Source organism: Momordica charantia (assembly GCF_013281855.1).
Source record: "Momordica charantia cultivar OHB3-1 chromosome 8 unlocalized genomic scaffold, Mcharantia_2.0 BLBB01000008.1, whole genome shotgun sequence".
Taxonomy (NCBI): domain Eukaryota; kingdom Viridiplantae; phylum Streptophyta; class Magnoliopsida; order Cucurbitales; family Cucurbitaceae; genus Momordica; species Momordica charantia.
In genome coordinates, this window is record NW_028275166.1 from 8,910,208 (window position 1) to 8,936,078 (window position 25,871).

Genomic DNA, 25,871 nt, shown 5'->3' on the forward strand with positions numbered 1-25,871 from the left:
ATTTATTTTTATTAAAATTTTAGCATGATACTATCTCATTAAATATTTTGAAATGCAATCATAAATTTTTATCAAAATATTTCCGTCAGGTATAAAATTTAGGTTAAAATTTTGTAAATAGAGACCAAAATAGTAATTATTATATAGATCAAAATATACTTTGGATATTAAAATAAACAAAAATTGAAAGTAGATGACCAAAATAATATTAAAAAATATATATATTTCACAAATTTATTCACATGAATATAACACTAAAAATTGGAGAATGAAGAAAGCGATGTATATTTGACGGTAGTTACATTTTTTATGTCTATATATACACACACATATAGTTTCCATTTTCTGAAAAAGTCGAAATTTATGAATAAAGCTTTGAAAACATTTTGCAACTCTAATTTTAAAGGAAAAAAACAGTGAAAAAGCGAAGAAGGTGAACAAATATATATAATATATATATATTATATTTGTTATTATTATTTGGAGAAATGGAAACTTAAAAAGGAGAGAGAGAGAATTTCAGACGAAGAGAGAAAGTAAAAAAAGAAAACTGGGAAAGGGGAAGATGGTATTTGCACCTTGTTCTGCCTCAGGCACGCGTCACAGAGATCAACTGGATTTTCTCTCTCAGTTTCTTCTCACGAACAATTCCTAATTTTCCATTGCAGTTGGTTCGAGGAGCATTCGCTTCAACGCGCCACCGGAACAAGCTTCTCTCTCTCCCTTATCCACTGCCGAGAGTTTCGTCAGCAGTGGCTGATCAGAGAAACCACTTACGGGTGCTCGATCTCACTCTTTGTTTTTCGCCTACCGCAGCTCTTGTAGCTGGAACAAGGATTAGAAAGCTTGGCCGAAGAAATTTCTGCTCGGGTTGCCACTGCGATACTGTAAGTCTTGAATACTGAAATTATGGCTGAAGTTGAACTGCGTTTTATTTTAACATCTTCAATATTCGAAGATCGGGAAACAGCTCTGGGCTGTTCTCTCGAATTGGAAAACTGTTCTAATTACGAGTTTTCTTTAGCTGTTTGGTTGCTGGTTCTAATCTAAGTCTTTATGTATTGCTGGTAATTCAGGATTTCGTTCCCTTTTACTGTATTTCGGATGCAATTGACATGGGTTTTTCCTTTTGGTGGGGGGGGGTGGTGGTGTTGGGGTTCAGATTTTTGGGATAAGTCAGAAACTACACCTTGGCCCTCCTTGCTTGTTTAACGAATTTGTAACATTTTCGCTTAGACTAAAGGCTGCCAACTGATGGAGAAAGAAAGGTTGGAATCATGCCCTAGGTTATGTCGAGAATTGTAAAACTCAATCAACTTTGACGAGTCATACTTTTATAGTCTCTGGAAGCGTTTATTCCTTGATTTTTTCTACAGCCCCGTGGATTAGTGTCTCGAAAGTAAAAGTTTTATTCGGAAGTTAGTGACATGATTTCCTTCTGTTCCAACAGAAACAAAATATTTTGAGGGATAGGTGAAATTGACATGCTGGATGTTGCTACCGGTCGGCGGATTAGGTATGAATACCTCAATGGATGATATGAACTTGATTCAACAAGCACAAAGGCATCACTTGGTAGTTCGAGAGCTTGGTGAAGAGATTGATTTGGAAATTGGACCTGGAGATGATGATCCCTCGTTTGCTACTACTCCTATCATTGGTGGACCGGCACGAGAACCATCTGTCGAAGATCATGATGAGAGTAAGCATGTGGTATTGGTTTCTCAACTTTCCAATGATGACCAATATATGTCAAAAACGCAACCAGCCAAACGGAAGAAGAAGGTTGTGAAAAGATGGAGAGAGGAATGGGCTGATACATATAAATGGGCTTATGTTGATGTAAAGGATGGAACTCCCAGGATCTTTTGTTCTGTTTGTAAGGAGTATGGCAGGAAGCACAGGAGAAATCCTTATGGAAATGAAGGCAGCCGAAATATGCAGATGAGTGCACTTGAAGAACATAACAACAGTCTGCTTCACAAAGAGGCTCTGCGGCTTCAGATGGCCTCCAAGGACAAGATTATCGTTGATAAACCTATATATGTAAAAGGTAGGAGTTCTCCATGTTTTTTGATGTTCCTCATGTTATTTCTCCCCACTCTTGGGGTGAAACTAGGTATTCAATTTTGAAGGACCATGTTCCATAGAGAAAAAAAATGGTATTCTTTGAACAGAAGTGTTAATTTTTTTCTATTAAGTTATGATAATCGAAACTTTAGTATGTGTTGAGAAAATTAAGATGATGCTAGCACTCTACCATGAAGTTCCACCTATGATCTAAACCCTATAAGATTGGTGCTATGGACACTATACCATCCCTATTCTCTTTCTGTCATTTGATGTCAAGAAAATAAAAGCACAATTTTACTTGAAACCTTTAGTTTTTCCATGGTACTCATGTTGATGAAATTAACTTTTTGAAGATTTATGCTTCCATGTGCTTTACATCACTCTCGTACTTGCATTAAATAACTATGAAGTCTTTTACTTAATATTTTCTTACATTTGTCATTTTATGAGTTCTCTTTGCTAATTATCTTCAAACAAAGCTCTCATGTCCAAAACTGCTGGATCGATCATTGAAGCTGCACTGAAAAGGGATCCTCATGAAGTTGAATTCATACAAGCAGTACAAGAAGCAGTTCATGCTTTAGAACGGGTCATTGCAAAAAATTCTCAGTAAGTTTACCTTGAAATTTGAATATATAATTTTTTTTTGATCCTCCGTTATTTAAAATTAAAGATTGGGGACTTATAAGTCTTATTATTTCAGGTATGTCAACATTATGGAGCGCTTATTAGAACCTGAGCGCATGGTTCTTTTTCGAGTTCCATGGGTGGATGACAGAGGTGAGACTCATGTCAATCGAGGCTTTCGCGTTCAGTTTAACCAGGCTTTGGGCCCTTGTAGGGGTGGTCTTCGTTTTCATCCATCGATGAACTTAAGTATCACCAAGTTCCTTGGTTTTGAACAGGTAGCGGAACTAAATACCAGTATTCTTTTTATATTTACAAATGGTATACTATGTTAAATATCAGACTATCAGTTTGGATCTGGTACAATTTTATCCTAAATGGATATGAGCCGGTTATATTTACTTGGGGTACTGCATATCTTTGAAGTAAATGTTGTTTTGCTGTTTTGAGGCACGTGTCTCCAGGTTTTATGGAGTAGTGGTTTGTGATTGTGCATCGTAAAGTTTGTTGAGGAAAATTTGAGAACGTGGGCTGTTCACTTTCCAAATGACGTGAGGGAATGTAATCCTAGTTGCTTTCCTGTTTTCACTTCTTCTTAACCTTATATGGATTAAGTTCTCATTAATTTGGTATATATTATTCTGAAAATCATATTAGTTCCCTGATTTATTTAGGACTTTTGACTAGAAACGATTTCATTAAAAACAAATATTGCCATAACAGTTACAATCATTGAGATCCCACTTTACGGCCAAAACCAACCAGATAGGTGAAAAAACTCACCACACTCCGCTGATTCTCCTCCACCAAAATGAATTATATTCTAGCTCTAGTATTGTATCATCTTGAGAAGAACTAATTGTGTTGGTAAAGTTTCTTTTGGACAATATTAAGCAAAATAACAGGTCACCATCCTAAGAAAGAATGACTATGAGAGTTTTGGATTCATCATATACCGATATACGTACATTCTAAGCCTTGAACAAGAACAACTTTTCCAGGAACTTCGTAATGATAATTTTATCTTGATCTGGCATCCTAGTTAGATCCATAAAGTGTATGCTGAAAGGACTAAGGAAAGAACAAGAGGAGTTGAGATGAAGATAACAGACTAGTAGTTCAAGTTCTTCGACGGACAGCTTCTGCTAGGGTGTATGGACCCAATATATGATAAATATTAACATAGTAGGCAGCCCAAATTGCTATCTTTCCCCAACCTGGTGCGCTATGTGCAAAACTGAGGAGACTCAATATAACATTTTCCTTGCTTTCTCCTATGCTGCATGGTTTTGGCAATCTTTGATAAACTCTTTCATGTGGGAAACAACCATTCCTAGATCTATCAAAAGCCTGCATTCTCTTATTCTTGGCAGTTATTCTTTCAGGAATGATTATAAAATTCTTTGGCTTAATCTTACAAGAACTTTTATTTGGACCTCTTGGCTCAAGAGAAAAGAGGAATTTCTTTGGGAGAAGAGAAGCATTTTAAAATTTTTTGGGGATCATGTTGCTTTCTTTCTGAAGCTCTATATAACCTTTTGTAGTTACAACATTATTTCTTTATATGCTAATTGGAAGACTTCTATAACTTTCTGCCACAATTTGTTAAAAAGAAAAAAAAAACTTTCTGGCACAATTGAGACTTTATTCCCCCCTCTTCCGTAAATTTCATATCTTTAATGAAGTTTGTTTTACAAATTTCTTTTGTCCATCTACAGACTTTTAAAAATGCACTATCGCCTTACAAATTAGGAGGGGCAGCAGGTGGAAGTGATTTTGATCCGAAGGGAAAAAGTGATAACGAGGTGAACTGTATACTGTTATGTGATGTCATCTATGTTTAACACTTCCATAAATTTTAAAAGTCTCTTATAAATTACCAGATTATGCGCTTTTGTCAAAGTTTCATAAACGAGATATATCGCTACTTAGGCCCTGATAAGGTAAATGGAGAAAATTGGCTTTTTATTTCTTCTAATACCGTGTAGATTTTCAGGTTCAAAGTTCTGCATATTGATTGTATACATGTGATATGCTAAAATCGTTATTGCTGTTAGGACCTTCCTTCTGAGGAGATGGGTGTTGGTACTCGAGAAATGGGATATCTGTTTGGACAATATAGACGATTAGCAGGTCATTTTGAGGTACTTTAAAACTCTTGTAGGGAAAAAAGATGGTCGTTTTCACATCTGATGTCAAAGTGGAATATTAAGGCAACAACAGCACGTGTATCTTGACATCTTGTGCTCTGCTTCTCATTATATTCTTCTGGAACTAAAAGGAAATGGACGTATTTTGGAATAAAATTTTGAGAAAGATTATTCAATTTTTAAAAAGAATTGTGTAATTTGTTGATGGACTTGTAAATCATTTTAGGATCCATTGTGGACTTGATGCACATGAGCATAGCCTGCTCAACAACTTTTTATATATTCCAGATTACACTATGAATGAATTTCGTTGTAAGGTATATAGTTGTCCTTGAAAGAAACTTAAAATATATGTTGCGGATGCTTACTCATGCAGGGAAGTTTTACAGGGCCAAGGATATTTTGGTCTGGGTCTAGCCTCCGAACAGAAGCTACTGGATATGGTCTGGTAATTAACATCATATCCTTCTGATGCTCTATCTATATATGGTGACCAGGTTTTAATTAGTTCACATATAGCTTGATCGTGGCTTCTTAGATGATTACTCAGTGGCCAGTGCCATCCATTTTTATGTCTTTGTCTTTGTTGTGGGTTGAAGTAACCCTGAACATGTCAAAGTTGTATATGTATTAATATTTACAATTTTTCCATTCACGTGCAGGTTTTCTTTGCACAGCTTATACTTACAGACATGAATAAAGAACTCAAAGGATTGAGGTTTCATACCCATCCCTAGATGCTCTAATTAGAATAGGAGTTATTTACCTCTTAGTATAGAAGTACTTTATTCAGGGGCTAAATTTATGCTGGTTGTTAAACTTATTTCCATGATTATAGGCTCTCTGTTCAGAGTTCTAACTTCATAAATTTTAGTGGTGTCTTAAGTCTTATGAATTTTTACTCTAGATGCGTTGTAAGCGGTTCTGGGAAGATTGCGATGCATGTTCTTGAAAAGCTTATTGCTTCTGGTGCCCTCCCCATTACTGTCTCAGGTGATTTTCAAATATTTCTTTGAACCAGATGAACTACATTATGAGGTAGAAAATGCTGTAGTACCTTTCTTCTAGCATTGTAGGTCATCTTTTTCATTACCAAGTTTTCCAACTAGGTGAGGGAATTTTTTTGCTTAGTTATTTTTGTGGCCAGATATTTGAATATCAAACGAGTAGGTTTTACATGCAATTAATTGTTGGCTCTTCCATGGTGGAGGAAGGCTCCTTTATTTTTTGTTTAAAGGGGTCTGAACTACTCGTGAGCACGAGTTTTGTGGATGTCTCTAATGAGTTTTTAATTATATCTTGCATTGTATTCAGTTAAAATATTTATGGAGAATGTTTCATTACGAAAATATTTGGACTTCCAGCTCAATGTGTTTTAAGTTTCACAACATTGACTTGTTTGAGGCATTATGATTATCTCGTGAATTACGCAGTGATTTAAAATACCATTGGGACATTTATTTTTCTTTAATGATCTCTGAACATAATTTTTTTAAAGCTGGATTACTAGCAACTAATCCATGGTCCTATCTGAGTTAGATTTGTTTGAAGATTCTTGTAGGGGTGTTTGATGAAAAGTCAAAGCTTTATGTCTTTTGTATTGTGTAAGCTATGAATTAAAATAGGATAGTCCTAACTCCTAATCACCATGGATTGGCCTCATGATCCTTCGAGTCAATGAAAAAAAGTAAAAGGGTTAGAAGGAATAAGTTCAAATCATTGTGACCATTTATCTAAGATTTAATATCCTACAAGTTTCTTTAGCAACCAAATGTAATAAGGTCAAGGGGTTGTCTCGTAAAATTAACATGTTACAATCAAATATGGCTTAGATTCAAAGGGATATTTAGTGGACGAAGATGGATTTGACTACACGAAGATATCCTTTTTGAGAGATATCAAGGCTCAGCAGAGAAGTTTAAGGTGTGATCTCATCTTACCACTTTCGTAGTTGACTTCCAACACTTTTTTTTGTCATTTTTGATAACTAACATTTCTCATGCTGTGCAATGTGGTATTCTTAGGGACTATTCAAAGACTTATGCTCGATCTAAATATTATGACGAAGCTAAACCTTGGAATGAAAGGTGTGATGTTGCGTTTCCTTGTGCTTACCATAATGAAATTGATCAAGCTGATGCCATAAATCTGATTAATTCTGGCTGCCGTATTCTAATAGAAGGTAGTAAACACAGTTTTTGTTTTTACTTCCATATCTCCCTATAATATATTTGTTTTTCGTGCTTACTGATGGTCGTGCTTTTTCCCCACTAGGTTCAAATATGCCATGTACTCCTGAGGCCGTTGATGTGCTAAGAAAAGCTAATATTCTCATTGCTCCTGCAATGGCTGCAGGTGCTGGAGGGGTGCGATTCACTTCATCCACTCTGTCATGATGCATGTGCAACAAATGTCTAAAAAGGAAATTAAGAATAAATCCGGGTTGCATTTTTTTTTTCCAGCCAAAATTGGGATAGTAGTTAAAGTAGGAAAAATCCTTCGATTGATGTGGTTTTTTGTTTCAAATATACTTCAGGAATGCTTGGATCAGCTCACTGCTATGTCGGTTCCCTGTGAAATAGGAGAACTTCTAGGAACTCTTAATAGTAAAGCCATTGATCCCTAGAAAAATTAAACCATGATCGGAATTTGGTGGCACTTGATAATAAGCTCTCATACTTGCGTTACATCGTTGAAATTACAGAATGCTCTTAAAACTTTTATAGGCAGCCAGTTACTGCATGGTTCTTGAGAAGGTTTTGGTCTTAAGCACAAACTGTGGAGTTTAACAGTTCACCCTCTACTGTTATAAGCATTACTTCACTGACTTCAAAATTATGTTGCCTTGTTGAAATGAATATCATCACCAAATATTTAGAACTATAAAAATATGTGTAGAAAGAATCTATAGTTCATAGTATGAAGAACTTGAATTAACTTGATTCAACTCTTTGCATGGTATGAATCCTCCAAAAATTCTAGTGTTAAATTTAGTTGCAACGTGTAGGACATTTGATTCACAAGTTTAAGGTGAATGAATCTGTCAGGCGGCTCTGCTCTGGATCTTTTCGTTTTTATCACTTATTAAAAATGTAAGGCTTATCTGGTTGTTGTTGCTTCCTTGTTGCAGGTTGTTGCTGGAGAACTTGAATTAAACCATGCATGTAATTTGATGCATTGGTCCCCAGAGGACTTCGAATCTAAATTGCAGGTGAGAGTCTATCTTTTATCCTGCCCTCTAGTGAGATTATTCAATTAAGGGAAATAGTTCTGGATTTCTTACTTGCTAGGATCAATTAATCAATACCGTGGATGTTAACTTCTATTTGCAGTTGTCAAACCCTCAAAATACTTTCACTTGCTAACTACCCATGAGTGAGGAGAACAATTACTGAATCTCTTTACTCAATATGATTACTCTAAACTGTAGACGTTAATTTTAAGAACTATAAGAACTCTTGATCTGACTTTTTCTGCTAAATGGATTCTGCGTGAGCTAAAATGTTCTATGCTTGGTCATTTAGAACTTGAATTGAATTTATCAATTTTGCAAAGAAAAAAAAGGAGATTATTTGTTCACAACGTTGGTTGCCTGCTGACTTGAAAGTTAACATTGCTAACCACATGGAGATTATCATCCCCTTTTCATGCTCAAGCTCGTAATTAAATTTCTTATTTACTTTACTCGTGGTTTGTTTAAATCGTTTTTATGGTTTTTCCATCTTCATTTTAACTTGCAGGAAGCTATGAGACAGACTTACCAGAGGGCCCTCAAAGCAGCAGCTGATTTTGGTTACCAAAAAGAGAGTCCCGAGTGAGTTCTACTCCACTTTGCCTCCATTATGTGGTTACTAAAATTTTCGCTTACAATTGTTGGTTTGATCGAGAGTGAAGACGGTTAAAAGAAAGAAAAAGAAAAGAAACGAACCCAATAACCTCATTTGCCATTTTGCACTTAGTTCTTTACTTTTCAGCCCTTAGTTTTAACTTGGTTTTTCCAAGCTGGAAAAAACAAAAATATTGAGATGGTGGTCTTTTTTTTTAATTCCTTCTCAAGACTCGTGCACTCTTCGTCTGCTTGATAGGGCTCTAGTTCATGGAGCAGTCATTTCTGCTTTCCTGAGTGTTGCTCAAGCCATGACTGATCAAGGTTGTGTATAATAAACAATGAGCACAGTACGAGAGGTTGCAAAAGTTGCTTTCTTCTCTTGTGCCAAATATCAAGATTTCTTGCAAAAACGCACTCGTTGGCATGCCGTGTATCGTACCGCTGTGGACTACGAGATCAGGTAGGTTAAACTGATGCCCAGAAACCAAAATATACGACACCGGTGTCTGGGCCATATATACACGATGCCATACCTGGGATCTCAAAAGGCTCAAAATGTTGAAATCAGGAGATCAAACTTGTTGTAAAGTATTGGCTACTGCTGCTTAGGATAGAAAAGGGCCTCAGGATTTCTGAACAGGAATGTGTGATTTATTTGGCCATTTATAATACTGCCGATAGATGTGGTTGTTACTATCTTGTAATACATAGAGATTGGAAATAAAAATTTGTTCATCTTACCATTGATTTTGTGCCTTCATCAAGCTGTTGCTCTGTTCCTCTGTTCTAAGCTTTCTGTTCCTCATAATCATAAAGAAAAAACAAAGGGGGTTGTTTGGGAAGAAACTTTGGGAAATGAGCAACATCATTTACCCCTGCAAAAGTCAACAAACCTATGCTAAGGTCAAATTGAGATCTTGTTTAGTTTTTGAAAGCTAAAAAGATCTAGTTTGAAATTTTACATGGTTAAGTTTCTCAGAGTTGTGTAATATTTTGCAGTATTTTGGCTTTGGTTCATCTTGGTTATTTTTCTTTCGGAATGTCTTTTTGATTCATATAGTTTCAACTTTAGTTTATTTTAGTCCCTGTACTTTTTAAACGTCTATTAACTTTTTAAGAGAAACATATTTAATAATGTTTTTGTTTTTAGTTTCGCAATTAATATGTTTTGGTTGATTATATGTTTAATATAACAGTAGATTTATGATACTGAACATGCTAAATGAAAGTGCATTGAGGCATACATAAAAGCAGTGGAGGATGGGCTTTTTCTAGTATAGATTACCATTCGAGTTTTGAATGCGTTGATTTAATCTTTAATATTAGTTATTGTATGAAACCATATAATATATCGAGGTATTATAAAATTGATTTCTTCCTGGTTTAACTTCACATACAAGAATCACACACTTTGGTAGTAAAATGGTTATATCTTTGGAAATGACATAAGAATGGCAAAGTAACATCCTTGAGTAGAGGTGTAACTTGGTTCAAACTAAATGTGGTATCGTTATTTATTATTATTATTAATTTTTTTTTCAAAAAGAGTTTTCTAATTCAAATTGATTTCTATAAATCCTCATTATTTTGTTTCAACATTTCCATAAGTAAATTATTCGTATTTTTACATATGACGGTTAAAAGTGATCAATTTAGCTTAATTAAGCTACAATTAAAATTTTATTTACTAATTCAAATAATTTCCATTGATTTTCACAATTTTCATATTTTTTTTTCAAAATATCCATCGATATTTCCGTAAATTCGAGACCTCGACATTTTTCATCGACATCGACATTTCAAACCTTGATTCTTAGATTGTTTTTGCATCTAAAGTCTTTCATAAAACTTAAAAAAGAAAAAAAAAGAAACGTGGGTACATCATACATGTCGCCTCTTGACCTCCGACTTTTGTTGGACAAGGTCGAGCAACCTCCGGTCGGGTAATTAAAAGTGAAATATTTTAAAAAATAGTTTACAAATATGTATATTTAAACAATTAGTTATATTTTTTGTAATATTAAAAAATCCTCATATTCTTTTGTACTAAAAAAGAAAAAAAAATAAGAATTTTAATACTTCTAGTATTAAAAAATATTTTAAAATAAATTGAAATTCCATAATGACCCACTGAAAATTAATTCTTATACATTTTTCGACACCAATATTATAGGTCAGACAATTAGCCCGTGAGATTAGTTGAGATGTTCACACGCTAACACTCACAAATATAAAAACAAAAAAAATAAATAAAATAAACAAAAAAACAAAAAAAAATTAATAAGGAATTAAAATACCATGCCCTAAACCTAAGCCCATCGAAGGGGGAGAGAGTCGTGTTCTGAATTAGGGTTTAGTATAAAAACCAAGTAACTCCCTCCTATTTTTTGCACGCCCCATTTTGCCCATCTGAGACAAAACCCTAGCGCGAACCAGGTCTCTGGACTTCTCTCAACGATTTCGTCTCAATTTTTTTCATGTGTTCTCGAAGATGTATGCTTATTTATTATGTTTTGCTCAAGCTAGACTAACTTCGAATGTTGTTGGATCCTTCGCATCGTGTTGCAGGGCGAGAAGAAGAACATGGCGGCGGTTTCGGGACAACTGATTTGGGAGATTGTGAAGAGGAACAACTCGTTTTTGGTGAAGGAGTTCGGCAGGGGAACAGCCGGCGTTCAGTTCAGCAAAGAGCCCAACAACTTATACAATCTCAACTCCTACAAGCATTCTGGTAAGGCGTCCTAAATCATCTTATTATTAGGGTTTTTTGTCTAAATGTGGAGCGGGATCGTAAATATGTTCTGTCGTTATTATTTGGAGGTTTTTGAATGATTGATTTGTATTGGGGAAAAGGATTAAGCAGAGGAAATTGAAATAATTAGAATGTTGCTTGCTTTGATTCTCTCAAGCTCGTTTGAAGATGGCCTAAAAGATGCTGGGTTTATTGTTTGGATGATCTGATCAGTTAGAGGTTTTCTGGATATATAATGCATTCTGGATTTGGGGGGAGGGGCCAGCAAACTGATGTACATAGATTCATGTGAATTATTTCAACTACCATCCCCGTTTCTTCAGCTTGATTACTTGTTTTTGGCTGTGGATTTATTAATTATATACATGAACGTCCGTAGGTGCACTATGAATGATCAGTTACGTTGTTGGTTTTAGTTTTACTAAATGTATTCAAGTCGTTATTTCGTGCTTGGGATTACATGCTTGGCCTTTGATTAATTAGTTTCCTTTGACCAATTCTATATCCGTGTGTGCGGGAAAAAAGTATTAGAATTCAAGACTGCTTGGCTTTCCTTGGTTTGAGTAATTTTGGTTTACTTTTCTTACATATTACAATTCTAGAAACATTTAAATTTATTTTTGGAACTTTATTGGTAGTGGTAAGTGAAGTATCAGAGGGTTTTTTTATGTGAGATCGAAGAGAAAACATTGAATTAGGTTTATCTCTAGAAGTTCAATGAGATTCTTGTGTTTTAGGCCTGGCCAACAAGAAAACTGTTACAATTCAACCTGGAGGTAAAGATCAATCCATTTTGCTTGCAACAACGAAGAGCAAGAAACAGAACAAACCTGCTTCATTGCTTCATAAATCTTTGATGAAGAAGGAATTCCGTAGGATGGCAAAGGCTGTAACAAACCAGGTATTTTAAGGTTCAGGCATTTAGTATCTCATTTTTAGCTTCCCCTGGTCAACTACACTTGTGACACATACTCCCGTTTAGCAAAGTATTACCCCTTAATTCTTTCGAGTATTTTATACTGTTGAAATATCGACGTTAACCCCCCTCCGGGATGCAGGTGGCCGATAACTACTACAGGCCAGACCTGAAGAAGGCTGCCCTAGCAAGATTGAGCGCTGTGAACAGAAGCCTTAAGGTTGCTAAGTCTGGGGTCAAGAAGAGGAACAGGCAAGCGTTGAGGAAGTGAGAATGTTATGAGAATGTTGCTTTTTCCATTTGTGTTTTTTGTTGGAATGCCAACCTTTTAGTGCAGTTTGGAATTTGAAGAGTAGTCTGGCAATGTCTTACTATGTTTTGCGTTATTATATGATTATTTTCGTGTTGTGATGAACCTTTGGCGGTAATCTTATGACTTAGTTTTTGTTACGTTTTCTAAATTGCATTTGAAAGTTCCTAAACATTTCACGACCCTTAACCACAAAATAAGTAATCTTATGACTTAGTCGAATTAAATGTGTTAAAACCATAAAAGTGTGCATTTTCTAATTTGATATTTTAAAAAATTTATTGTATTATTCACATTTAAGAAATGCAACAAGTGTTTTTAAGTTTTAAATAAGCATCTTGTATCTATCTACTACTTTGCTTTCAATCAGCTTGCGATATTTTAGTGTTCAATATCTTAAAATTTTTAAAATGTCACATAATCTACACATTTTTCAATTAGCAGTGTTCAACTATTTTGCAGTTTTGAAAAGTCTGGTCTAATTCACTTTAAATCTTCGAACAAGTGGCATTAGTTTTCAAACATCTATTCTATTGTTGCCTATTTTATATTTGAGTAAGAATATCAATTGTTTTTACTACAAAAGAATATCAACCAACATATATATGAAGTATAATCATGCTAGAAAATGTTGTGTACATTTTAAAAAAGTGTCAACAATATTATGCATATCATTTTCTGTCATCGGTTTCTTGAATCCTAATACATCTCTTTTTTTTTTCCATTTAAATTACTATTTTGAAATATTTTAATACATTTTATATGAAATAAAAACTCTTCAATAACTACGTTTCAAAAAAATTGATGGATAAAGTGTTATATTAAAATTTTAATGAAGATATATGAGATAAACATAGAAACGAAAAGACAAAAATAATCACCTCTTAAAAACGTAAAGACCAAAATAATCGTTTCAAAGATACAGTTTCTAGATTAAATAAAAGTGAAAAAATTAATAACCAAAATGAAAATTTTAGAAATAAGGATAAAAAAGAAAAACCGAAGTCTTGAAAACTAAAATAGTATTTGAACACTTTTTTCCTTTTACTTTGTGTTTAGGAGTATTTGCAAGATTTTTACTTTTCTTTCCTTTTAACAATCTTTGCGTTTTGTTCTCACTTCAAATAAGACGTGCTATGATCAAATAAGGGAAAACTTTCATTTCGGCAATCATTTTATTTTTCATCATACCGAGCATCCATTGGCCGAGAGAAGAAGCTTCTTATTGCTCCACTTCCAAGAAAATTCCCTATGATTGCCAAACAATATTAGCATATTCACAGTTATTTGGAACATTTTTACATGTTCAAAATTTACAACCTACAAAATATAACATATCCAAACTCAGATGCCTCGCAAGTCTATACAGGAAGAGGTCAGGCTAAACTAAAACAAAAGTCCAACCTCTATATTGTAGCTAAACAGAAAGAAAATGCATTCCAAGAGAGGGAGAGCAAAAAAATGTACATGTTCCTAAATTAGGGGTTGGGGAGAAGATAGCAAGTAAAAAAATTGACTAATTTTTTATGCACAGCAATTCATTGATGCAGTTCTTGCATCTACCTCTACCTTTTAACGACCTCGATCGCTCATATAAGCGCACATCCAGGAGTCGTCTCAATCTTTTGTGTAAGTTTGTGCAAATTCTTTCATCCTTTGTTTTAGGTGCTGTATTGAGAAAATAAAAACAGATACAACTGAGAACTAGAAAAAGCAAGATACGTAATGAAGACCTGTAGGTCGAAAGCTAATCACCTTCAGCTCTTCGTGGAGAACAACGAATATTTTCTTCAACCTCTTGTGCCTCTGCAGATTACTCTTTATTTGAGTCAAATTCATTATATAAGAAACATTACATATTAGTTAGGGGGAGAAAATATTTATGTTCATTCAGATTAAGGCATACAAAAAATATGCATGCCCATGTCAAGTAAAAGACAGCAACCCACCCAATTCCTTCAAGCGTCATCTGCTTTCCTGCCTGAATCTACGGTCAACCTTAAACTAATTCCTAAAAATCCTAAACCTTTTACTTCTGATCACGAACTCCCTCTCTAACTCCGGAGTAGAAATCATTCAAAATGAATAAAAACCTTACACAAACTTAAAACTACAACGAGCACTAGCTAGATGAAACATGAGAGGGCCACAGAGAGAACGTACAAGCATATGTAGCCATGAGTTTTTGATCAAGGGTAATTAATAATGTCAGTTAAGCAACAAGCCTAAGATGGAGAAATATATTCTTGAACGTGAAAAACTATGTATACTATAGAGTGCAAACTCATAGCAAAGGTACTAACTAGGATAATAGAGATCATACCGTTGAACACTGCTGATAGGACTCTTTCAGCTGTCCCAAGAGATTGAAGTATTTCTCCGAATCTCGTCCTCTTGCTGATTCGAGTTCCTTTCCGAGTTTAAAGAACTCATCCCTAAATGATTAAAATGCTTAATAAATTAATGATTTTTCTTTTCAGGAATAGCATACCAGGACACAAAATAAATCACCAAACTTTTTAAACATAATAATCAGACATTAATGAAATGAAGTCTGCATTACCTGTAGCTTTCAAGGATCTTGTTCAAGGACAGGTAACTATCATATTTATCACGATACTCCTGCACATATTCCTGATACCTAATAATCATTAAGTATATCTTTTGATCAGTTATCACAGCCATTAACGACAGAGTAAAAGAACAAGTGAGCCAAAATTAGTAGCATTAACAACTCAAATGAGTTATACATGAAACTTACTGAGTGGCATCCTTGATTGCTCCCTTCAACTCTGGCTCGTCCTTTTCATACTTGGAATATGAACAACTGTTTTCATCTGAAGAAGAATCTCTCCTCTTTGGATCACTATTTTCACGCTCAGCTGAAATTGGATTCTTTAGCGCATCAGTAACTTCAGTTATTGGATTAGGTGCATGTCTTTTGCTTCCCTTTTTTGAGGGAATTTGTTCTCTTTTCATACCATGCAGTTGAGAAATGCCAGCAGATGCTTTCTTGTTGCTTTCTCCACAGCCTTCTAGACCAATCCCTTGATAAGATTTTGCATTTGCCTCAACTGCTGACTTGTCAACTTCAACATTATCTACTCTTGAAATATGTTGTGGATGGGACTGCAGAGACCGGTGGTTAAGCCTGGTCAAATCTTCAACTTTATGTTCTGAGTTCTTTTTTTTATTTGAGCCTTCAAGATTGCTGGGAAACTTGTTACTTACATGGGGTGAGGACCGCTTTTCAGATTCCAAACTAGCCTTCAAGGTAGATTTTCCTTTATTTAAATCTGAACTCCAGCCATCTGAAGTGTTTTCTTTGTTCTCCAACTGTTTCAATGAATTATTTCTTTCGAATTTCTTTTTACCCAGTGCCTCCTCAGGAAAGGGCTCACGAAGTTCACCTAATTCCAGGTCTGAAAGCTCTCTTTGGAGAACACGGCCTTTTCCACTAAAAGGGGACTTGTCAGCACCAATTCTAATATTATCTGAATACACCATCTGCGAACTTGAAAATGCTTTGCCATCTTTGAATTTTCCAACTATTTCACCATGTTTGTTGTGATGGGAGTCAAAGGGTTGCATCTGTTTGTCCCCTGAAGCAACTGATCTAGAATTTCTTGAAACCTTTTTCTCATTTGTCCCTTCATTTTCAGTATTTCCATAAAATTTATCTTTAAAAACGGGAAGACTTTCATTAGCATGACCACCCTTTTCAGAGTGTTTAGTGCCACGTCCAATGCTATCAGCATGCTGGTCAGGTCTGATTGCTGTATCTACAGCCCTTCCCCATCCGCTTTGATCATGGGGCCTCCGACCTGCTTGTGGAACATCTGAACTATTTTTTTCTAGAACTATTTCTTTGTATCCCATTTTTGGTCCAAAATCAGAATTCCCTTTCAACTCACCTTTATTAGTAACTTGACCGGTAGGATTCCTAGCAGAATCTCTATTGAGTTTACTAGGAGATAAATTGTGAGAACTCTGTAATTGGACTCCCCAACTACCAGAAACTGGTTGTTGAGCTGAACTTTCTGATTTTAACCTCTTTGTGTGATCAGGCCTCTCTTCAAAGCACTCAAAATCAGAGCCCCTTTTAGACTTGCCTTTAGATATCCTATCTGTGCTGTCAGATTGCTCATGCCTGACACTGTCCACAAAAGTGTTTCCCCTGTCCTCAAACAAACTCCCAATAAAATTTTCGCGCTCTTGAAGTTGATCGGGGTATGGTGAAAAGGATCTTGATTCTTCCACACGTCTTTCACCTTCTCTAATAGGAAGTGAACTGTGATCATCAATTTTAGCTTCTGGTTCATCATCAGAAGAATTTTGCTCGATGTCAATTGCATCAGATTCATGACCATCTTCCTTCTCATTGTCTATATTCTGTACAGCCCCACCATCTGGACTTCTCCAAGCAGCAGGAGATGCAGAGACACCCGTTACAGAAGCTTGGAGTTTATGCTTGGATTCTTTGTCATCATCACTGGTCATGATATCCACATCCTCATCAGAACCCTCCCTATTTGAAGGTGCGTCACTTTCACTATCACTGCTACTCCCACTTCCACTACCCGTGGGGCTACGACTTCTACTCCTACTATGATTCCCACTATCACTTCCACTATCACTGCTATCACTTTCAGAGTCACTGTCACTTTCATTGTCGGAAGAACTAGCTGCCTGGCCTTCACTATTTTCAGAGCTTTTCTTGTCACCAAAAAGATTGGGGGAAAGCTGTTGGATGCCATTTTTCTCCAATAAATTTGATTCTTTGTTAGCTTGCGAGTTTTCTATCTTTTCCTCCAATTCATTGACACATATTGCTTCTAACTGTGATTCGGGAGCAGGTATTTGATCACGGAGGTCTTCATGTATGGGGGTTTGTTGATGGCTGACGAAAGGAGAGCTGTAAAAGTACAAGATGTGAATTAGAACTTCTGCTTACCAATCAATTAAAGCTTTCCGCTTGAAAGCCTTCCTCGTAAAGCCTAGTTTAAAATCTTCTGCAAGCATTGATAATCAATAAAACAAAACTATCACCAGTCAGACAGCTGAGGTTGGTCCAACTAACAGCATCCAAAATTTGAATTGTTCAAGGAGAAACAACCGAAAATCAAGATTATGCGAACAACTGTTTAACTCAGCCAGATGAACTCAGCCCCGTAAAAAGTCAAAGGCAGTACCTTTCACCTTCAGATGAAGGTTTCTTAGAGCCTTCTGACTCGACTGCCGATTTCAAATAATATCTTCCTGGAGCTTGGTAGGTTGCAATCTAATAGTCAAGATTAAACAATAATATCAGAACTACTACAGTATGTATCAAGAGACATCATCAGAACTACTACAAAACTAGAAGATTTCAGGAACACAGGCAATTTATTATTGAGTTTGAAAAAGGTTAAGTTCAATTCAAGCCTTGTTGTTGGATCCTTTTAGCTTAAGTAAGTTTCAAGATAACACGGGGAGAATTAAGAGATCATTGAAATGATTGAATATATACTAAGCCAATAGATCATGCCTTAGATTTCTAATATTTTAACATTTACATCACTTACTTTCTTAATAATTGGCTCGATCTTTTTTACGGCATTTGGAATTTTATCGCCAACAGCTTTCTCCAAGGCCTACAAGAGAGAGGGAGGGAGAGGGAGAGACATTAGCACTAAGAGAGAAGTGGAAACTGTAAAAGCCATATGTTTCCAATAGAATTGACAAACTTGGTTAAGGGAATAAACATACAACAGGAAAAATCCAATACTTTTTTATATAGAAATCGGTACTCCAATTAAGTTGAAACGAAATAGAACATCCCAACTATAGTAGTCTACCATCTAATTTTAGTATCCAATGTTTACAGCTAGTACTACTGGGGTATCTAATCCTATCTAATCCTATTCGCTCCCCTAGCTTTCGTCTCTCAGTGATGGTGTCAGCCCAGCATAGTGTTTTCGCCTTACCTTCAAACTCATCCCCTTGGGGTTTGCCATGAGTAAAGTATACAGCATTCCTTGCAAGTCTGTTGGTTTAGCTCCAGCATTCCCTTCCTGTAATGGTGTTTCGAGTACTCCTTTGGTGACTTTGGTCGGGATTTCTTTCTCACCGCTAGCAGCAGCATTATTCTTAGCTGGTTGTCGAGGTCTAATATCTTCTGCAATAACACGAGTCTTGGTGGTATTTACAGATCCAAATTGAGAAACTGGAGCACCAGATTGGTCAGGTGGAGATCGAACAGGTGAAGATGATATCCTATCCTTAGAAGCAGGTACAGATGACATCCCAGGTTTATAGGCAGATTTTGGAGGCCCAACTGCAATGACATCTTATAATAGTTAATAGTTACTCAATTACCAGGGTTAATTAGCATGAGTGTTCATTAGGAGAAACAGTATATGTCAAAGAGGAAGAAAGCACTCAAGAAGGGAGAAACAGTATGGTTTTGTGTCAAAAGAGTAAGTATAAAGCATATAGAAAAACAAAAAGGAAACGGAAGAAAGAATTCAATGTACACAGACAGTTACCTTGAGATAGTTCGCTTTTCTGCTTTTTAAATGGAGGCTCTTTCTTATTCTTTCCAAAATGCATCCTCCGTGGATTAACTGCAACATGTAAGGTATTAGTGAAAACTTCACCTCAACATGGGTAGTTTCAGTTTTTGCAGTAAAGCGATCAAATAACAATAACAAAAAGCTAATCAGATTGGCAAATAAATAGAATGATAGATCTCATAAAGGCAGGTAGGTAAGACAACGTTCACCAGATCTAAGAATGAAGTTTACTCCTGTCCATGCCAGGAGTAAAATAATATACTTTATCCAGCCAAAAAGTCATTTAAAATGCATACCTTCAGCAGCAACCAATGCCTTTATATTACTCTTCATAGTTGGATTCTCAGGTTCTAAGAACATAGCTCTGCCGCCAGAAACCAAAAGTTATGTGCATGCATGCATAAGAGCTTCAGATAGTACTAGAAATTATCGCAGATAGCTCTATAACAACAGACAAACCTTTTTATATAGAAGTCACAAAAGTAAAAAGTACAAAAAATGGTCAATGCTACATTGCAACCATCAGAAACCATTTTTCTCTGTATTTTGATTTGGGAGGGAGGACAGATATTATAAAAGTGTAATATTACATTTAAATTTACAAACAAAATTAATCATGGCTTGGAAGAATGCTGAAAACCTGGAAAACCCAAATATAAAAAGCAAGCAAATACAATTTTCATTGAAGAGTATTCCAATGCTACCAAACAAAGAAATATATTAAAGTTTCATGTCAAAATTTAATTAAATAGAAAAATAGCTTGAAAGCCGTCTGTAAACATGGTATGTTAGAAACAAATGCATTAAGCAATTATTTTCTGAACAAAGAAAAACAATAAATCATATGTATGCTTATAAATTAATTTACATTAAAATGTCAGTACCCATGTAATGCATTCCGGGTGTCAAGTACTCCAATGATTTTATTTGTTTGTCTTGAGGAGGATTAACATAGCGAATGTTAAACAGAAAAATCAGAGAATTGCACTCCCCATGACCTCAGGATGCTTTGGAGGTTTCTAGAGAATTGCACTCCCTTTGACACAAGGTCACGGTAGGGATGTTTTTACTTTTTATATAGTGCTAGTATTCCTAACATATCCCTAGAAATATTCCTAACACAATTTTTTGCATGAAAAAATTATAGCTGAAGTAATAGTGCAAAAACTATCGTGTGGAGAACTAAGGTAAACACATAAATTAGATTTATAAAAATGCCTGAAAGTTATAGATAATCTCTAAATTGAAAAAGGCAGAATGCAGTAAGGTTACATGTGCTACTAGTCAAACGTTAGAGAAGCAACATACATCCTCATTACATGATCACATACCTACGAGACTTGGACTTACGATCAGCTTCTTCAGACATCTTCTTAACATGAAGTGTAGCCGATTCATCCAATATACGCTGCACATTCAATTTTCTCCAAACATGGCCTGATTCAACAAGCAAACCACCCCCATCCTCACCGCTTTTACGTTCTTCATATATGCCACAAGGACCACCAACTTCACGTGACCATGTGAATCTAAACTCTTTCCCACCAACATCAATGACCTGATGTCAAATTTGAGTTCAAGCACAAATTATCTTTCTTGATTTTAGCAATTGACTGACAAGAGACAATGATATGGTGAATATACGTCAGGTTCGTGAATATATTATGACTTCAGTAAAAATTATCCAGGGGTGGGGTGGGAGAACAAGAAAGAAAATCCAGTACTGTTCCTAGTATTTCAGCCTTTACATGGATTATTATCACCTTCGCAGCTGTTCACTAGAAGAGTAAAATTATCAGTTATAAAATTTCCAAAAGAGCCCATTTCACTAGACTTTGAGACCCTTGATTCTTATTAGCAGTAGAACGCAGAGGCACATGATAGGCTTGAGGAGAAAACAATTTAAATTGAATATGCACAATTGGAGCTTGATCAAGGCTAAGAGGGAAACATAGAACTACTTTTACATGTTTTTTTATAAGAAACTGAACTTTTCATTGAGACAAATGAAAACAAAAACAAAAGCCCAGAAAAAGAAGTCATGCCAAAAGAAAGGGCCTCCAATCCAAAAGAATAGAACCTAACTGGTAATTACAAAACAAATTTGAAACAGAACTCCATAAGGAGACATTAAGCCTAATGAGATACCAAATAGACTCCCAATCTCTCTCCACCCCCTAAGATTCTGTTGTTTCTTTCCAACCAAAACCCCCACAAAATCGCAAAGGAACCAGCCTGTCACAAAAACCTCCCTTTCTCCCTGAAAGAAGAATACAAAAGCACTTCATCCACCATAGTCCCTCAATCTCTATGATGAACCCAAGAAACATCGAAGGTCTCAAAGAACCAGCCCCAAACCCATACTTTTTACATGTTCATGCATCATGAGAAATAGAATTAGAGCTAACCCTTTCAACATCAATCTCTCTGTCACTCTACTTCCTCTAAATTTGTTCTCCACCTCCATCATAAATTGCATACTCTCTATGAGCATGCTGTGCACATTGTAAGACTAAAACCAAGGCCCCATCAATAGCAACACTTGCTCAATTCATTAAATAATCGTGTCTACTAAAACAAGAAAATAGCTGCTCTAACTTTAGGTTACGAATGCAGGTAGAATCAATGTATAACTCCGACTTGAAAAAGTTTTAATGGTCATGCGCTAATTCTGGGGCAGAATTCAAACTCTGATATACCCTTCTAAAAAACCATAAAAGCACAAATGATATAACCTGATCAACTTGTCAAAAAGTACTTATCTTACACGGCTTTCCATGTTGGTAATCTAATCCGTACAGCATTCATATTCACCAATTCATCTGAAAGGTTCATCTCTACATTTACTAATTTCGAATATGCTTACATACAACTGTTAGACTCAGCCAGTAATTAACTGTTACCCAATTAGAAAGGTAGACACAATAATGTCACAAATGTCAAAAGAATAAAGAAATAGGCATTAATGCACGAATTGGCGACAAGTTCCAATTAAATAGAACCATGAGGACCAAGATACATATGTAATGAAGTAGCAGTTGCACAAAGAGATCCCACAAAGCAAGCAAAATTCACAAACTTAGTGTCAAAGTAACACCCACATCGAAATCCAGCAAATAGTGAACAAAAGCATAATCCGTGATTCCGTACAAGTACTTGTGCATATATTCGACAGTGCAGTTGAAGTATCTAACACGAGTTCAAATAATCTAAACAATACCACCATACTCGCAAATTACACAAGAGGGTATAATAATCTTCATTTTCGCATTGATGTGAATGACTAAAGCAAAGAGCATTTATTAGAGACAACTTACATTACCACTAGAATTCTTGGCATTCGCATCGAACTTCATCCTCGGAGTCCCGCCCTGCGCCTCGACCCGCTTGATCTCATCGATCAAGTCCGGAGCTAACCGAATTATCATGGCAAAAGCCAACGGGTTGTTACCAGTAACAAGACTGAAATTTTCTTCCACGGATTCGGATGTGGTTGCGGTAGCGGTTCGATTCTGAGAATTGGCGACGGAACCGCCGCCGCCGCCGCCGAGAGAAAGACGGCCGGAGGGGCGGTTTGTAGGTGCAAGAGGAAAAGAGGAGTGTGGCCGCTTTCCGCCGGCTCCCCGGCCCGCGCCGCCGCCAGCTCGGCCGAGCTTGGATGAGCCGCCATACATTGTGATGGAAAAGAGAGAGGAAGACGACGGAAGGTGGTCGCACCAGGTTTTGGGACCCAGACCAGATGAAACAACACACCAAAAATTAACAAGTCCCTGTTTTTCTTTTCTGGCCCTCTCTTTAATTTTTACATATTATGAGCCCATTTTTGCAATTACAGTATTTTCTAGTGCCCTTTTCCGGATCCAAGTTTTATGGGCCTGTCCGTAAAGCCCAACTCGGCCCATTGACCCCGACCAGACCAATAATAATAGATAATTCTTTCTTTTTTTTTATTAGTAGCTAAAATCGAAAAATCTCTTCTTCATTTTTTTTTAGAATGGCTAATCGAATCGTTATATATATAGTTTATTTTAATTTGGTGTTATTTAAATTTGAGAAAAAAATAGTTTATTTGAATTATAAGTGAAGAATTTCACTAGATTTGGCAAGTGGATTTTAAATTTTATTTATTGAATTATTCAAAATGAAAAATGACGTCAAATTATAAATCGAACTGTAAAAAATAATTGTATATGGATATTTGAGAATTTAAAATTAGTCCAATTCTCTGCTGTTATTAAAGTAATATTTGACTCTCTTTTATTTTCTGGTTCCTTTCTGCCTGATATTATATAATGGAGACCATTTTAAATCGAAGAAAATTGACGTATATTTAAACATCTATGATTTAAAACAAGTTAAAATACAATAGCAAAAAAATAAAAAAATTGGCATAGTTTAATTGGCCAAAATATTATTTAATCCCCACTTTTTGTTGAACTAAAAAGAAAAAAGTATAGTCTCTTTCACCATTTTTTCTCTCTCTTTTCAAATTCCCATTGAATGTAACTTGCCTATTTTATTATATTCATTAGGTAACATTCATTTTTAGTCCATGTTTTAATCTCTATACAATATAGTTTTTATATTTTAAAAGTTATATTATTGTCCCTACCTATGACATTCTTTAGAAAAAAAATTATCAATGTTTTAACCGGTTGAATTATATTTAAGTTAATTTTATTTCATTCACATATATCAACATGAGTATAGCTCAATAGTTTTTCTCTAAAAGTTGAAGGTTCAATCTCCTATCCTCACATTATATTAAAAAAGATCAAATTCATATATATGCATACAAGCAATGAGAAGTAGCTTAAATCTAGCTCAAGTAAATTTTTTCTTAAATAGGGGTTGACATGTCACATTAGACGAGAAATATGAGTTTTATTTGATTGTTAAAGACATTGGTTTTTATGGAAAAACATATCAGGAGACTAGGCTAATCTTCGGAGAAACTCATACTACCCATTAATTTTCGATTACTTTTTCTATTGACAGAAATAAGAAGGAAGAGTTATTTCAATATGCATTGTTTGGGCGGTCCACCAATAGATACAAACCCCTAACAATTATAAGAAAATAGTGAGTGGAAAAAATAAAATAAAATAAAGATTTTGTTTCCATTGATTGTCACGAAGTCTTCCCACGCAAATGAAATTCATATTAGCATTTTGCTTTTACTCCTAACAAATAGTTTTAGGGTTAGGATCGGATGTTAATTCACATGTAGGAAATTAAAGAACAATGAAAGTATGGATTGGAGCAATTTATAGAGATGAACAGTGAGGATCAAACGGTTATAACTAAAAATTACAAATGGTTGTATTCTCCTCTTATTGTACTACTGAATCATTGACTGTCCTCACGAGTTTGTGACTTGCAATCATACTAGATTTGCAATAGCTCGTGGGTTGAATCACACTCATTAAATTATAAGACTTATTTACATGAAGACTGTAATGGTTGGTGAAGCCTAATACCTAAAAGTTGAAGACATTCAAATGTCAACGAATAATTTCAGCAACATATGACATCGGAATAAGTTTCAACTAACCTGCACATGAGCTTGCAAAAGTAGCTTCAAACAACATTGTTTCCCTCTCGTAGGTATACTATTTTCTTCCTTGATTATTATATGTGGTCGAGAGAGATTTTAGTTGCATGAAATTTAGGCGGGATGGACAACTTAATAAATGAAAATGTTGATTTAATCCTTCCTATGTATACTATGAATGCAAATTAATCAATAGTCAATTTATTGACTATATATTGACAAAATAAAATTACAATATATTGAGAACTTGGATGGATGGTACTATGTTTGAATGCATTAAAAATTTAGAAACATGACAAATTTGATGGTTGGTACAAAATAATATTTATAAAATTGCCCAAATAAAATTAAAAATGAGAATGTGGACCTATCCATTTAAAGGGTAAAGATTTGTTGCCAACCAAACAAGTCGTTATTGACGTCAACGGGCGAAGTATTGGCTTGTTTGACTTGGCCTTTACTTGCAGTACTCTAATTCCTCACTGACCATTCCGGATCTGCCATGAAGGACACGCAATATTTAACAACCAAATGAAAATTGAAAATTATTCTCTAAAGATTTTTGAGGGATTTTTACTATTAAATATTACTATTTTCAAAACTAATTTTAAAAATATTCTCACCCCAAAATTAATTTTAAATTTATGCAGTACATGTAGGAGTGGAGGATTGGTTGAAGATTATATCAATTACTGTTGAACTATACTCATTTTGATAATAGATTTTCGTTTTAAGATATTATATACTATGTAAAAATAAATAAATCTAAAAAAATAATTAAATAAAATAAGAATTACAACGTGGATACACCACGTAGGGAGGTCGCACAAATTTCATAAGTATTGTTTTTCAAATAAATTTGAACGATTTAATATTTTGAAAATAGTAATATTAAAAAATCCGACTTTTAAGGCTGTTTGGGGATTAGTTTGGAATTTGGACTTTTACTTTATTCGGTTGAATTTGACTTTAAACTTTAAATTTCATTTGAATTAAATCTTGAAATCTAATAGTGAGAAAAATAATATGATTCTAAGCATCAATTTTGATCATTGTAGTCTCAAATTTCATTTCTTTATTTCACCGTATTTTGTTAAAGATCTCAC

At 35.1% G+C, this 25,871-nt stretch overlaps 3 protein-coding genes across 8 annotated transcripts; 2 read left to right on the forward strand and 1 right to left on the reverse strand.

The window, feature by feature from the left end:
• The first annotated feature begins 485 nt into the window (after positions 1-485).
• Positions 486-9,426, forward strand: LOC111016868 (Amino acid dehydrogenase family protein). 3 transcript variants are annotated; one of them, XM_022292421.2, is made up of 16 exons: positions 487-887; positions 1,451-2,053; positions 2,553-2,682; positions 2,777-2,978; positions 4,419-4,505; positions 4,584-4,643; positions 4,758-4,844; positions 5,227-5,298; positions 5,513-5,568; positions 5,758-5,843; positions 6,683-6,773; positions 6,875-7,032; positions 7,125-7,216; positions 7,981-8,061; positions 8,591-8,664; positions 8,936-9,426. In XM_022292421.2, exons 2-16 carry the CDS (start codon positions 1,492-1,494, stop codon positions 9,009-9,011), a joined length of 1,914 nt encoding a protein of 637 aa, XP_022148113.1. In that variant the 5' UTR covers positions 487-887; positions 1,451-1,491; the 3' UTR covers positions 9,012-9,426. The 3 variants fall into 3 exon arrangements, 2 of the variants coding, with proteins under 2 accessions (XP_022148113.1, XP_087983624.1); XR_002602225.2 differs by lacking the exon at positions 8,936-9,426 and having other exon boundaries at positions 486-887; positions 7,125-7,205; positions 8,591-8,670; XM_088127498.1 differs by lacking the exons at positions 4,584-4,643; positions 4,758-4,844.
• Positions 9,427-10,963: 1,537 nt separating this feature from the next.
• LOC111016861 (large ribosomal subunit protein eL28y) lies at positions 10,964-12,797 on the forward strand. Its single transcript, XM_022292408.2, has 4 exons — positions 10,964-11,115; positions 11,248-11,410; positions 12,169-12,332; positions 12,490-12,797. Exons 2-4 carry the CDS (start codon positions 11,263-11,265, stop codon positions 12,616-12,618), a joined length of 441 nt encoding a protein of 146 aa, XP_022148100.1. The 5' UTR covers positions 10,964-11,115; positions 11,248-11,262; the 3' UTR covers positions 12,619-12,797.
• Positions 12,798-13,891: 1,094 nt separating this feature from the next.
• On the reverse strand, positions 13,892-22,972 carry LOC111016862 (dentin sialophosphoprotein-like protein). Of its 4 annotated transcripts, XM_022292412.2 has the most exons (13): positions 22,529-22,972; positions 20,543-20,769; positions 19,508-19,575; positions 19,185-19,262; positions 18,624-18,973; positions 18,222-18,290; positions 17,850-17,938; positions 15,639-17,572; positions 15,419-15,539; positions 15,221-15,298; positions 14,981-15,092; positions 14,413-14,475; positions 13,892-14,325 (listed from the first exon to the last, which is right to left on the reverse strand). In XM_022292412.2, exons 1-13 carry the CDS (start codon positions 22,883-22,885, stop codon positions 14,275-14,277), a joined length of 3,597 nt encoding a protein of 1,198 aa, XP_022148104.1. In that variant the 5' UTR covers positions 22,886-22,972; the 3' UTR covers positions 13,892-14,274. The 4 variants fall into 4 exon arrangements, with proteins under 4 accessions (XP_022148104.1, XP_022148103.1, XP_022148102.1 ...); XM_022292411.2 differs by having other exon boundaries at positions 14,413-14,463; positions 15,419-17,572; positions 22,529-22,971; XM_022292410.2 differs by having other exon boundaries at positions 15,419-17,572; positions 22,529-22,971.
• Between the last annotated feature and the right edge of the window lie 2,899 nt (positions 22,973-25,871).